At 40.3% G+C, this 12753-nt stretch overlaps 3 protein-coding genes across 7 annotated transcripts in view; 2 read left to right on the top strand and 1 right to left on the bottom strand.

Moving 5' to 3' along the window:
- SMC5 (structural maintenance of chromosomes 5) overlaps nt 1-1878 on the top strand; it is a 166685-nt gene extending 164807 nt beyond the window's left edge. Inside the window, exon 25 of the mRNA XM_085849690.1 lies at nt 741-1878. Coding sequence (XP_085705816.1) covers nt 741-815 — 75 coding nt within the window. The 3' untranslated portion in view covers nt 816-1878. The remainder of the gene's footprint in view (nt 1-740) is intronic.
- The window catches only part of LOC147015168 (uncharacterized), a 126892-nt gene extending 118839 nt beyond the window's left edge, over nt 1-8053 (bottom strand). For 4 of the 5 annotated variants that reach the window (XM_085849699.1, XM_085849700.1, XM_085849701.1 and 1 more), the window contains exon 1: nt 7720-8053. In XM_085849699.1, coding sequence (XP_085705825.1) covers nt 7720-8052 — 333 coding nt within the window. In that variant the 5' untranslated portion in view covers nt 8053. The remainder of the gene's footprint in view (nt 1-7719) is intronic. The other variant, XR_015050226.1, reaches the window with a different exon arrangement.
- Nucleotides 7909-12753, top strand: part of LOC147015167 (lipoprotein lipase-like) — a 46883-nt gene continuing 42038 nt past the window's right edge. The window contains exons 1-2 of the mRNA XM_085849697.1: nt 7909-8068; nt 8183-8287. Of these exons, the coding sequence (XP_085705823.1) occupies nt 8197-8287 (91 nt within the window). The 5' untranslated portion in view covers nt 7909-8068; nt 8183-8196. The remainder of the gene's footprint in view (nt 8069-8182; nt 8288-12753) is intronic.

Here is a 12753-nt window from a genome sequence, read left to right as displayed (position 1 = left end):
TTGTCTTCATCAAATTTAGTTTGAGTACAAAGTGGACATGCATGTGTTTTGCATTTTGGGATGCTTTCTAGTTTGTCTTTGATTTCATTTTTTGATGTTTATTCACAAGGATCTCTTTTTAACTATAAATAACAAATATGGGCCTTCCGCTTATTTCCTATGCTGAATGGGTGGCATTATGACTCCTCCCTTGTTTCCCTCACAAATGGTCCATACATCCCCTCCACACCCTTCCTTCCCCTCACTCCTATCAATTTTCCTAACGTCCTTTTCCTATTCTTCTCACCTGTCCTATTCCCCATACCTCCCCATTAACTCTTAATTTTACCTTTCCTCCAGTTTTATTTTCTTCCTCAATTTGGGTGTCTTTCAGCCTTCATAAGTCGTTTGTTGATGAACTCTTCCAAAAAAGCTTAATGATTTCAAGGTGTCCAATTCAGCTCAAATAAACATGATTCATTCCAATAGTGATGAAGTGTGAGAAGGTGTCCAATTTAATGTTATTTATTTATTTTGTATATGATAAGTTTTTTTTTTTTGATATTTTTTTTTAGCCAAATGCATTCTTTTTCATAATTTCTAGATTTATTCTTGTTTTATCGGTTCAGCCGTCGAGTCGACGGATCTGTCTTGTTTTACAACTCATGGTACATCACATAAACTTGACATTCCTTCACCATGTTGCTTCACCATAAACTAACTGTTTTATTGGGGGGTCTGGTTTTCCCCTTAATTTTCAGCTGCTGCCAGATCTGCCCTGCAATGACAAGATGACTGTGCACTGTGTCTTTAATGGACCACATGTCACTATCTGAGAGAGTTGCATCTTTAATGCATTACATAGACATAAGGATGTGTGCCTTTTGAAGGATTGTTGTTTCCTGATGCCAGACCATGATCGATATCACATGCATCTTGGTTTATTTTATGTAAAATGATCTTTTTCTTTGCTGTTCAGAAAATCTGTTTGTTTGAGCAATATTTTCGATTTGTGCAAAAAGTTTTTTTTTTTTTTTCATTTTGTATAAACTCAAACTTTCATTGTGAAAACTGTTGGTTTTTATTTTGCTTACTCGGGTTTTGCATCGGGTGTATCAATAACGTTCCAGCGTTGATTTTAAAATAAACGATACTTGGAATTGTCGATGCTTTGTCATCATCAAAGTGGGCGTTGGGAGTGACAACACCTCGAAACACCTGTTTCTGAAAATGGTGCTATGCAGCCTTCAAAATAATGCATGTAGCTTACTTTTTACAAGATTTTATTATCACTGCTTTTCCAAAGACATTTCATTGGTTTCAAAAGCAAGAGGAAACTAGCTATCTATTGTCCGCAAAATGAGCATCGTTGTGCTGGTTAATTCCGAGTTCCTGCAGCTGATATTTTGGCATCCGTTTCATGGCGAATTGTTTGATTTAGAGTGCTGGTTAACACTCTGACCCAGTGCAACACCATCAAATTGGCCTGACCCGATTAAGTCGTCCTGGTACATTATTTTTTCCTCTATTATCCTACTCTACTATCCTGGAACATTGTCCAATTTTGTTTTGATTTGTTTCTGAATGTAACATAAATTTGTTGTTCTTTTTCTAAGTTTTCAATTTTTACAAATAGTGTTATTTCTGCTGCTGCTGCTGCTGCTGATGTCATGTTGATTATGTGTGTGCCTATTCTTCTTGTTTATATCCAAGCAGAAACTTTGAATCTCACCATGTTTTTGTCATAAAACAGTTTACTCTTTTATAATACACTGTGGATCCTTTATATCGATAAAGTGAATACAAACATATTTGGCAGCTGGTTTAATGTTCCTGCGAAAGGGATGTGCAATTTTTATGCAGTGCCTTCTCTGTTGAGTATTAAAATGGCAGTTTATATTTCATTCCTACTTTATTGAGAATTTAACACATACTTGACGACTGCAATCCTGAAATGAACGTGACAACTGAACGCATACTTGGAGACAAGCACTCTACAAATGTGCTGTCTTGCCATGTTGGATTGCACAGTCATCAATTTTTTTAGAATTAAATTTACTTGAAAATAACTTTGGCTCTTTGTGAAACCAGTTGCTTTGGCTGGTTAGACATAAACAAGACTCCAATGAGAATTTGATCGGACAGTTTCATGTTGGTTCTGTAACTGTTTTTGCTACTGTATTCATAACAAATACTATACAGGAAAGAAGGTCACAATGCCACCGACTAGTTGTCTCCCTTTATGCTTAGCCACAACGTCTGTGACCTTCATTGGCCTTCTTCCATGGCTGCTGCAATATAGGTCTCGCTTTTGAGCAGTCAGACACATCAGCAAGAAATTCTACACCATTTTGTGGCGCAGAGGAATACAGTGTCACTTTTCTAAACGTTACACAGATATGGCTCGCGCTTTACACGTTCTCTGTGTGGATGGCGAGACGGCGAGACAGTGTCATTTTCACTTCATTGATGGATTTTGAAAGCCAAATTAAAACGTGCTGTGAGTATTGATCTTATCACGAAGTAGAATTCTACTGCAGAATCCATCTGATGACATTTTAACAAAGGAATAGTTAATCGTCAGCAGTTTTATTGACTTATTTGATTCTTATCACGATTCGATAAAACCTATTAATATAGGTCCCTTGCTGCTGCCTTGAAACGTCTCTCCTTGTTTAGTCAATTTTACAGGTTTCAGCTCCATATCTTATTGTTTCAGCAATGTTTGTGGTGAACTATCATTGATGTCACAATGCATCCTTGAACAGACATTTCACTGTTATTTAATAATCTCTGTATAATGGCATGGAAGTATGTTCTATGGTTCATCTACTCCTCCAAAAGGATTTAACCGAGGAAGCTGAAACTTTCAGGGATTAATGAGGGCACCCTGAAGTTGTGCCTGTGCAAGTTTCGTTTGATTCCAAAAAAAAAAAATCCCTTCATCTTGGCATATTCTTTCTTTTGGGATAGGGGAGGGTGGGTGCAATTGGAATTATCCAGCCGATATAACCACGATGTATTATATATGCTCATAAGCAGTACGCATGTTTTTGCTTCATATTCATAACCCGGGTTATTTTATATTTTCGGGAGCGCTCAAGGCAGCGGTCTGTAGCCTATACACCGTGAAAATAAAGGGATTTGTCAGAAGAGCGTGTTGCACGCTTGGAACACGATCTTCAGTCGCGCGGGTACTCTACTCGTCTTTATAATTACCCCCTTTGTCTTGATGAAGGAGACTCGAGTTCAAAAGTTTAACTTGTGGCTATCACCATTTAAGTTTATTTCCAGGTGGCCATTGCCATATGGACTGCTCTTTTGGGTGATGGTCTGTGATTCTGGCCAAGAGTGAAATCTTTCTCCCATTTCTCGGCCCTACCTCTTTACCTCCCCTCCTCCATTTCTACATCTAAACATTCATCTCCTGCTTGTCTGTGAGCCTTGGCAGACATGTATACAAAATCATGTATTTTTGAAATTGCATGTGTCCATTGAAATGAAAATGTGATTGTGACATTTTACACATTTTGTGCCCTTTCCTTAACTCCCAAGGTCTTGCACACAAAACGCTGCACCAATGTTACAATCTCACAAGGCAGTTATCCTTCAGTAAGAAAAAAAGCTGCCCTGGCCATGAAAGAGGGATGTTTCTGTTCATCCTTGGCAAATGCGTATGTTTGACTGAGATTTGACTATGAATTTGGCCTGCTGGTTGCATCATTATCGAGGCATGCCTGTGTTGCAGTGCCCTGCGAGTTTGGGGAGAACTCTGGAATTTGTTTTGGGTGCCGCTGGCAATTTGCTGCCTATTTGTGAAAGACAGTGGGACATTTAACATCTACAAGCTGATGCTCCGAGAACAGGACCTTAGCTTAACATCCACATGAAGAGCGGTGCACTCATTGATGCAATTCCCACCTGTGAACCACCAGTCAGTTTATAACTGGGGAGAACTCAAAGGCTAAAAATTGTGCTACCTCTATGCCATCCTGTCGGATGTTTCTACGAAGACGCCTGCTCATGCGAATTGTCTCTTTGCAGTTACTTTTATTAATGTTCTTGTAAGTCTACAGTTATCCTGTATATATTGGCATTGTTTTGTATTACAACAGCAATCAATCGACTATTGCACACATTGGAGTCGGCGAGAGAGAAATATTTATTATTTTCCATGAAAACTTCTGGCTCGTATGTCGTCATTTTCAGACCTTTTGGTTTGCTTTGTATTGTCTCATGCTCCTATTGCTAAATACAGATCACGAGGCAAACAAATTCATTGAAATCCAGACTTTTTGGAATGCACTGCTTGCTTCAGGGCCTTGTTAACAGTGATATAGGCTTATGGAAGAGATTGCACATTTGACAAATGTAGGACAACGATATTGCGAGATATTGGTGTACTTTTTACATTGATTTCAAAGACATTAGGAAGCAATGGAAAAACTTCCAATTGGGATTTGAAGATGGTGCTCCAGTGTCATGGCCTGTGTGCTCAGATGGGAACCCAAACCAGGTATCCCCACACAGTGGGTGGATCTCATGTCTTATAGAACCAAAAATATTTACTTTGCTTCCTGCCCTTCCTCCGATCTTCCATGTCATTTTTCTTTGAGTTCTGTTATCTCATTCGCACCTTTTAGGTGGAGAATTTTAACAGCTTAGAACTTGGATTAGAACTCTTCATATTCATGAGGATCTTGGTGGTTGTGTGGGTAAAGTCTCTTTGAATTCTGATTTCCATGGTGACTGAAGAGTGGTGTTTTCAGTCAAACCATAGGTCTGTCCAACGTGGTTGTAAAAAGTTTGAATACTACATGCTCTGTGAACAACTGACTCCAGCTAATGAGACATGGAGCAAGATGATGATGGAAACCTACATATTCCTCTGCTTATGAGGAACTCCAGTCCAACTTTTTTTGTGATTTGCAGTCACAGAAAGGCACCACTTACTTTCATTGCTTCCCCTTACACATAATATTCTGAAAGTCAATCCTTTGTAAATATATATATATATTTTTTTTTATATTTGTTTATGCATATATATAAATATATGTATATATATATATATATATATATATATATATATATATATATATATATATATATATATATATATATGTTTATTTATATATTTATTTATTTATATTTATGTATATATTTTTATCTATATATATATATATATATATATATATATATATATATATATATATATATATATATATATATATATATATATATATATATTTATGTATTTATTTATATATTGTTTATTTGTATTTATTTACATATGTATTATTTATATATTTTTGTATGTGTATGACACCAATGTTGTTACATCCAGGGTCATTGTGCTCCTTTCTATATATATATATATATATATATATATATATATATATATATATATATATATATATATATATATATATATATATATATATATATATATACTGTATATATATACTGTATATATATATACTGTATATATATAGTATATCGCTGTGTCATAAGAGGCGACCAGGGTTGCGTCAGGAAGGGCATCCGGCGTAAAACCTGTGCCAAATCATTATGTGGATCATAATGGATGATCCGCTGTGGCAATTCCAAACGGAAGCAGCCGAAAGAAGAAGAAGAAGATATATAGATATGGTGTTCACTCAGTGTGCCTGGTGTTGGCTTCATCTTAATGGTTAGGGTGGTGGGCTTGGGATCCTTGGATTCTGAGTTCAAATCCCCCTTGGTTGTTTAATTAAAACCAGGTGGGGTTGACTCTGCCTGCCATCCTTCTGAGGTTGGCAAAATGAGTGCCAGCTTGCTGGTATCCTGTGTTGGAGTGGTGACCTGTCCAAGATTGTGCCCAAATAGCCAAGGAGACTGCTTAGGCAGCACCAATGCTCTGCACAGAATATGGTCCCAATCTCTTCCTCCTCTCCCAGTACTAAGGACTTAGAACTAACATTTGAAATCGTTCGGATGCAAAAGATTTGGTTCCAAATTCTTCATTCACAGTCAACTGTCTGCTGCATTGTCTTTCCTGAATCCTGCCATAGGCCAGGCCAGAAAAGTGTTCTTATGGAATTCCATTCCATAAGAACTGTTAACTCGTTTAGTACTATCATCATGTTCCCAGCTCTGTCATCATGCTCCTTGCCTCCTGAACACCGAGGAAGACAAAATGGTGACACACAGATCGCCGTATCTTTATTGCTCTTTAATAATCTTGTATTCCAGTTGCTGGCACTTTTGGCAGAAGAGAATATGAATGCTGAGGCTGAACTACCATTACGTTCGAGGAATGAAAAGGTGCTTTTCTCATTTCAGCGCAGCTGTTCTCCAAGCGATTTGCCTTATTCTACGAGGCAATATTGGGATAGAGTTGTAAAGCTTAAATTTAAGAAGCAAGTGAAGGACCACAATTGAAAAGGCCGAGCAAGCCACAGCTACGAGGAACCTGACCGTCCTTGAGAACGAGCCCTGCAATGTCTCGACATGAATTTGTGGTTATGCCCTTGAGGAAGATACCATATAACATTTGCATCTCTTCCAATGTAATTCTTCGTAAGCTTTTTCAATCTCTGTGAGTCTCGGGAGGATTACCATTGATTAAAAACCTCACTGATTAATCAATGACCTTCAGGGAGGGGGTAATTATCTGAATGCTTACCTGTATTCAGTATGCAGGTGAGTCAGTCCACACTTTGTTGCTGACTCTACTCTCAGATATAATTGGGTTGGGTACGAAAAGACTACCTACACAGGAGCAACCACTTCCCCTAAACAACTATAAATAAATAAATTATTTTATTGACTTCATTTTGTGCAGAAATTGGGGATAGACCAATATTAAAATAAATAAACATTTATCACAAATGGAATTTTCAGGAAGGTCTCTAATCTGGCATTTCAAAGTATTGTATACACTATACAGCACAGTTTAACCATAGATTAACTAAAGAAGAAAAAAAACCTATAAGGCATTTGAATGAGCGGAAAGTGTATTTGCTATGCAATGTGTGTGCACACGAGGGTTTGTGTGAGTGCATTGAATGGCTTGTGATTTAAATTCCATCTGTTTCTTTCCTCCAGTGGAGATTTTCTGGAGCCCTGTCAATACACATTCATGAAGCCTGGAAGACCAAATAGGAATTTGCAGATACAAAGACAAGGTCGTCCCCACATTTGTCTGTGATTTATTGGCTTCATTCCATCAGATCTTAGTGGTGAAGCAGAGTTGAGCCTGGTTTGTACAGTACTTGAATTTGTTCCATCCATGACTGCAGGTCAAGTGTCAACAGGATGAATAAAAAGACAGCCCATTTGGAAGCTTCCTCTCGAACTGTCTGATCATGGATTTGCTCCCTCATTGATTTTAATCAGACTGAAAGCTACTGTCCTGGTTTTGTATTGGCAAAGGGTGCCGCATCTCTGAGCACCCCATACCTTGGATGGCCGTATAAAGCCGGCTGTCCTGTCTTCATTTATGACGTTTACAATAACTATCTCACAGTATCTTTCAGCAACACCCATTGTTTTGGAACTCTGGCTAATTTCCCTGCTGATGCATAAGATTGGATTAGTAATGCGATATCAGCTCAACATTGCTAGATTGGATACGAGCTCAACAGGAGATCAAGGTTGCAAGCTGTAAGTCCACCTTAACACCTTCAAGTTCTTTCTGAGACCAATGGTTCTAATTTCTTTAAAATTCCAATGGTTGGTCAAAAAAGTCAGTTGTTTTACCTTCGCAGAAGACTGAAGAATGTGTGGCCGAAGTTTGTACACTAAAAGAAAGCTGTGGCGTGTCCAGCTGTTGTCCGTGCTCTGACCTTTGACTGGATGTTCATGGCGAGCAGGCAGCAGTGGGCTGGGGAAAGGGGCTGGAGATGGGCAGGCATAAAGAGTCAGGGGTGGGTGGGTGGGAACATATCCCTTTTGCTCATTCGTGCTGCGATATGGGGTGACACATTCTTGAGCCGAACACCCATACTTAGGGCCTGAATTAAGCTCCAACCAAGAGCTCGCACTTTTGCTGCAGTTTCCTCCGGCAGGGGAGCATTTCTCCGACGTCCTCATCCTATACCATCCTCAGGTTACTAAATCTGCTGGAAAAAAGCACTTGCAATCCAACAATCCAGAAAGGCAAATGTTCATTCATTCTGCAATTTTACTTGTTTAATTTGTTTTTCATCATACTTTGATTCAGGTTTCTTTTGAAACATGAAGATGGGACTGTTGGTGGAAATCGTTTTCTTAAACTTCTGTCTTGTTTCATGGAGTGATCCCACCGCAGCGCTCTTCAATGTTTCCGGTAAGGTCTCGTCTCCATTCATTGTAAGGTCCACTATATCCTTGTCACAAGTTTCTTTCACTATTTTCAGCACCTGTATTTTTATATGAATGCTGCAACACGTTTTACATTTCATGAGTGTGTATATATATATATATATATATGTATGTAATTTTTATTTATTTATTTTATTTTTATTTTTTGAAACCTCAGTCGATAAATAAATGTTTTCTTTAATTCAGAACTGTAAATATATTTGCCTGAAACACAATTTTTAACTTGCATTCACTGTAAATGGTGAACTCGCACATTGCGCTTTGCATTGAATTTAATTGGGCAGCAATCAATATGGGCATGGTTCCGGCTCGCCTATTCTTGGACAAAAATTACAAGCAGGTACAAAGATGGCTGATGGGATAGCTCAGAGGTTACCTTGAACTGCCTAGTCTGGGTTCTATTTCCAGCCTGAAAATGGAAAATGTAATCCTGGTGATCAAACTCTGTGTTGTAATAGTTAGGGCGTCCGCTCCGAGTCTGAGATGTCGGCGGTTCAAGCCCCAGCCGAGTCTTATCAAAGGCTTTAAAAATGGTACCTGTTGCTTCCTTGCCTGATGTTCAGAGTTGAAAAAAAACGGTGGAGCACGTGCAATCTCCATAGGTTGGCATCCACAGGGAGGAGGAAATGCCTCCTGAGGAAATGCCCCGCTGAGTGCAGTAAGAAAGACGGTGCCATTGTTGTGTTGTCGCTGCTACCCGGAATGCCCCGGGAAGTGACGAAACTTCCCCCAAGCTCAGTGGCTGTGTTTGTCTCGTTCAACAATCCTGTGGTGTGTCTCGTGTATTCGGCTGTATGTCCAAATGTGTGAGATTGTGTGTGTGGCAGCTCCACGTCGAGCCTGTGAAATAAAATAAAAAAGACAGGGCATTGCATCAATGAGTGTGCTGTCCTTCAGACTTTAGAGCAACGTTAAGCTGGGTGGCCCATTTGCTTGCATTTGCTGTTGGACGTTAAGTTTCACACCATGTCTTTCGAAAAGATTAGGCAATTGTGTGAGGTACCCTGGTCAAGTTTCAAAATTTTGACTTGACATACACAACCTTGAAATGGAGTGGTAACCTGTCCAGGTATGATTCACAGGCACACCAACTGCCAAAGTAGAATTATTGCAGTTGATAAAATAAGTATAATAGATGTACATTATTACCCTCGCTGGAGTTGATTATTATTCTCCTCTGTTGAATTTTTTTATGTCCTCTGGGTCTTTATTATTTTTATTGAATTTGGGTCTGTCTGGCTGTCTGTCCTCACAGAATGTGAGTATGTCTATTCATTACATGCTATTGAAATGATAATGATACATAACAATAATCGTAATTATAATGGTTCATAATTTTCATGATAATGACAATAATGATTGATAATGATAATAGTACATGATAATGTATATATAATGGAGCAAGTGTTTGTGATTATGGATGGATGTATGTATATCTGCTCTTCACCCATTAGTTGAACAGCTGACCTGATGTCACCCACAATTGTAACCTCAAATACTTAACCTAAAGTTCCCAGAGGACCCAAAAGACTCCCCCCCTCCCCCCCACTCCTCAAGGACCCAAAAGACAAAACGACCCCAAGGACCCAAACAATCCTGAGGACCTAAATTACCCCGAGGACTCAAAACACCCCCAAGGACCTAAAAGACCCCGAAGACCCAAAATACCCAAAAATGCCTGAAAAACCCAGAAGACTCAAAAGACCCCAAGGACTCTGAGGACCCAAAATACCTAGAGGGACCCAAAAGATACAACGGAACTGTCACGGACCCACGGAAATTCTGCACAATGTAAAATGTGACTTCAGGTCTCTAACCCCCACACCCACACATACCACACATCCAACACCCACACACAATCACCCAACATCTCAATCTCCCTCTTCCAACTCCATGCACCCTCACCCCCAACTCTCTGTCCTCTCCTCACCATTTCATCCTGTTCTTAACAACGTTACACAAATATACACAGGGAACTTTGGCGCGTGAAAGGCCATTCGGCCTATCATGCCTGCATTGTTCCTGTTCCTGTTTGTAAAATGTCAAAAGTAAATAAAATGACAACATTACATTCACAATCACTTCCCCCTCTCTTTCCTTATCCTTACTATAATTCACAAACCATTGTTTGTGTGTTTGTTTGTCATGCTACTCCTCCTACAGTTGTGGGCCAATTCCATCCGTATTTGCCACATAGGATCAGAATGACCCCAATTAATGTATCGGGGTATGTTTTTTTTTTAATTTCTTTTCCGGTGGTTTTGGGGGAAGGGGGAGGGTTGCAAATTCTCTTTGTAAATGTGTATCGTGTCGTGCCTCCTACAGGTGGGGGAGGGTATTACAAGTTCCACCATTTACAATGCAGTTTTCCTGTCCCCACGTTTTCCAGTGAAGTGAGGTGTTTTGAATTATAAGCAGTGAATTATATAAGTGAATTGAATGAATTCTTTGAGACTTCCGGTTCCGGGTTTGGAGCGACGAGAGGTCTCCTTTCCGGCTCCCTGCTGACGTTCTCAAAGTTAAGTTTCTGGTCGTTATTTGTCCCGTTTTAACTGTTTAATTTTCTCACCTACATGTTTCTGTGTTCCTAGTTCGGTTTTGTTTCAAAAATCGTGCTATTTTGTGAGTATTTTTGTCGACGTCCTTACCTGGTGTTTGAGGCCTCGGCCTTGGCCGAGGCTTGAGGCCAACCGGTTCCACTCGGTGTTCGATCGTTTTTTTTGTTTGTTTGTTTTTTCTCCCCATTACCTTCAATTTCTATCCTCCCCATTACCTTCAATTTTCATCCTGCCCGCTTTCCAAACATCCCCCATTCTCCCAACTAATCTCTTTCTTATCTCAAAAAAATAAATAAATAAATAAATACCCAACAACAACAACAACAACACGCTCACCTTCTCCCGTTTCTGCTTCTTCTTCTTCCTCTTAATTTCCTCCTCGTCTTCTTCCTCGATTTTATTCTACACTTCCATGACCTAATCTGTTGAACTCTCTCAAACATTAATATTAACAACAAAAACGATCTTATAATGCTTCATCTTCCTCTCTCACACATGTGGGACTCTTTACTGTTTCATAATGCACTACTCTTCTGCTATTTTAACAGACTGCTCTCATCTCGACCTCTCCTTCATTCCTTGCCTAAAAAAATCCAACTATTACAGCGCTTCTTCTCTCCATTCTCTGAATTCGCCTTCATTGCATCCATCAAGAATTGTGTTAAATCGCATCTCTGACCTAAAACTTTTAAAAACCACAGTTTTCCATGGATGTTCGCTTTCCATCAACCATTCTTTTTTTCCAACTTCAGTGCCAACTCACCCCCCTCACCCCTCACTCTCACTCTCAAAGCAACCATCCCACTCTTCTCCCTCCAAGCCTCCCTCTCACCTCTCTCAATTCCCCCCTCACCTTTCTCCCACCTTTCATCCCCCTCACTCATCCTTCTCAAAGTTTCCCCCCCCCCTCTCATCCACCAAGCTGCCTCCCTCCACTGCCCTCTCACCTCCTTCTCTTCACTCCACCTCCTCAAATCCTCAACTGCCTTCTCCCTTGTCTCTTGTCCCCCCTCCCCCCCAGCACCACAGAGCCTTTTCTCCTCCTCTTTCGCCCCCCCCCCCCCCTATTCTGCAATACCCCACACTTTCAACAACCCTCCTTACCTCCCTCTTCATTAAAAGTGTGGACCTCAAATATCTGGGGCCTTCGCTCAAACCTTTCAGATCTTTCCATACACGTTGCCACTGACAAACCAGACATTATCTGCCTAACAGAAACTTTCCTCTCCCAAGACGTGTCTGACTCCCAAGTATCTCTCCCCGGTTACTCCCTCTTACGTTATGACAGACCTGAGCCTCGTCCTGGTGGAGGTGTTGCTCTCTTCATCAAAGACTCTATTCCTCACTCTCCATGCACTGCTCTCACTCCCCCACACCCCCAGGAATACCTCTGGCTTCGGCTTCCCCTCCACTCCCACCTCATGTTTATATGTGTACTGTACCGTCCACCGAACAGTGATGACTCCATCTACACCTCACTATCCGAAAACATGGACCATCTTCTATCTTCTCATCCAAACTCTCTCTTCCTGTTATGTGGTGACTTCAATTGTCATCACGCCAGTTGGCTAGGTGTGGGTACCTCTCTCACCTGCCATGGCACCTCAGCAAAAGCTTTCTGCGACTCATCAGGACTGACTCAATCGGTCAACTTCCCGACCCAGATCTCAACCAATGGAACTCCATCTCTTCCGGATCTGATTTTGACAAATTTCCCTGACAATATCTGCTGCTCTTTCTCCGCTCCAATCGGTTCTTCTGACCACGTCCTTGTCAAAGTGGACATCTCTCTGGCTATTATCAGAGAATCACGTCACCGCCGTCGAGTCTGGCATTTCACTCAAGCCGACTGGCAGGGTCTCCTGGCTTGATC

This window comes from Eptatretus burgeri, chromosome 12 (genome assembly GCF_056783735.1).
Source record: "Eptatretus burgeri isolate ZD-2024b chromosome 12, Ebu_testis_v1, whole genome shotgun sequence".
In the NCBI taxonomy this organism is placed as follows: domain Eukaryota; kingdom Metazoa; phylum Chordata; class Myxini; order Myxiniformes; family Myxinidae; genus Eptatretus; species Eptatretus burgeri.
Note: the sequence above shows the minus strand (reverse complement) of the source record. Positions and strands in the feature narration are given on the sequence as shown.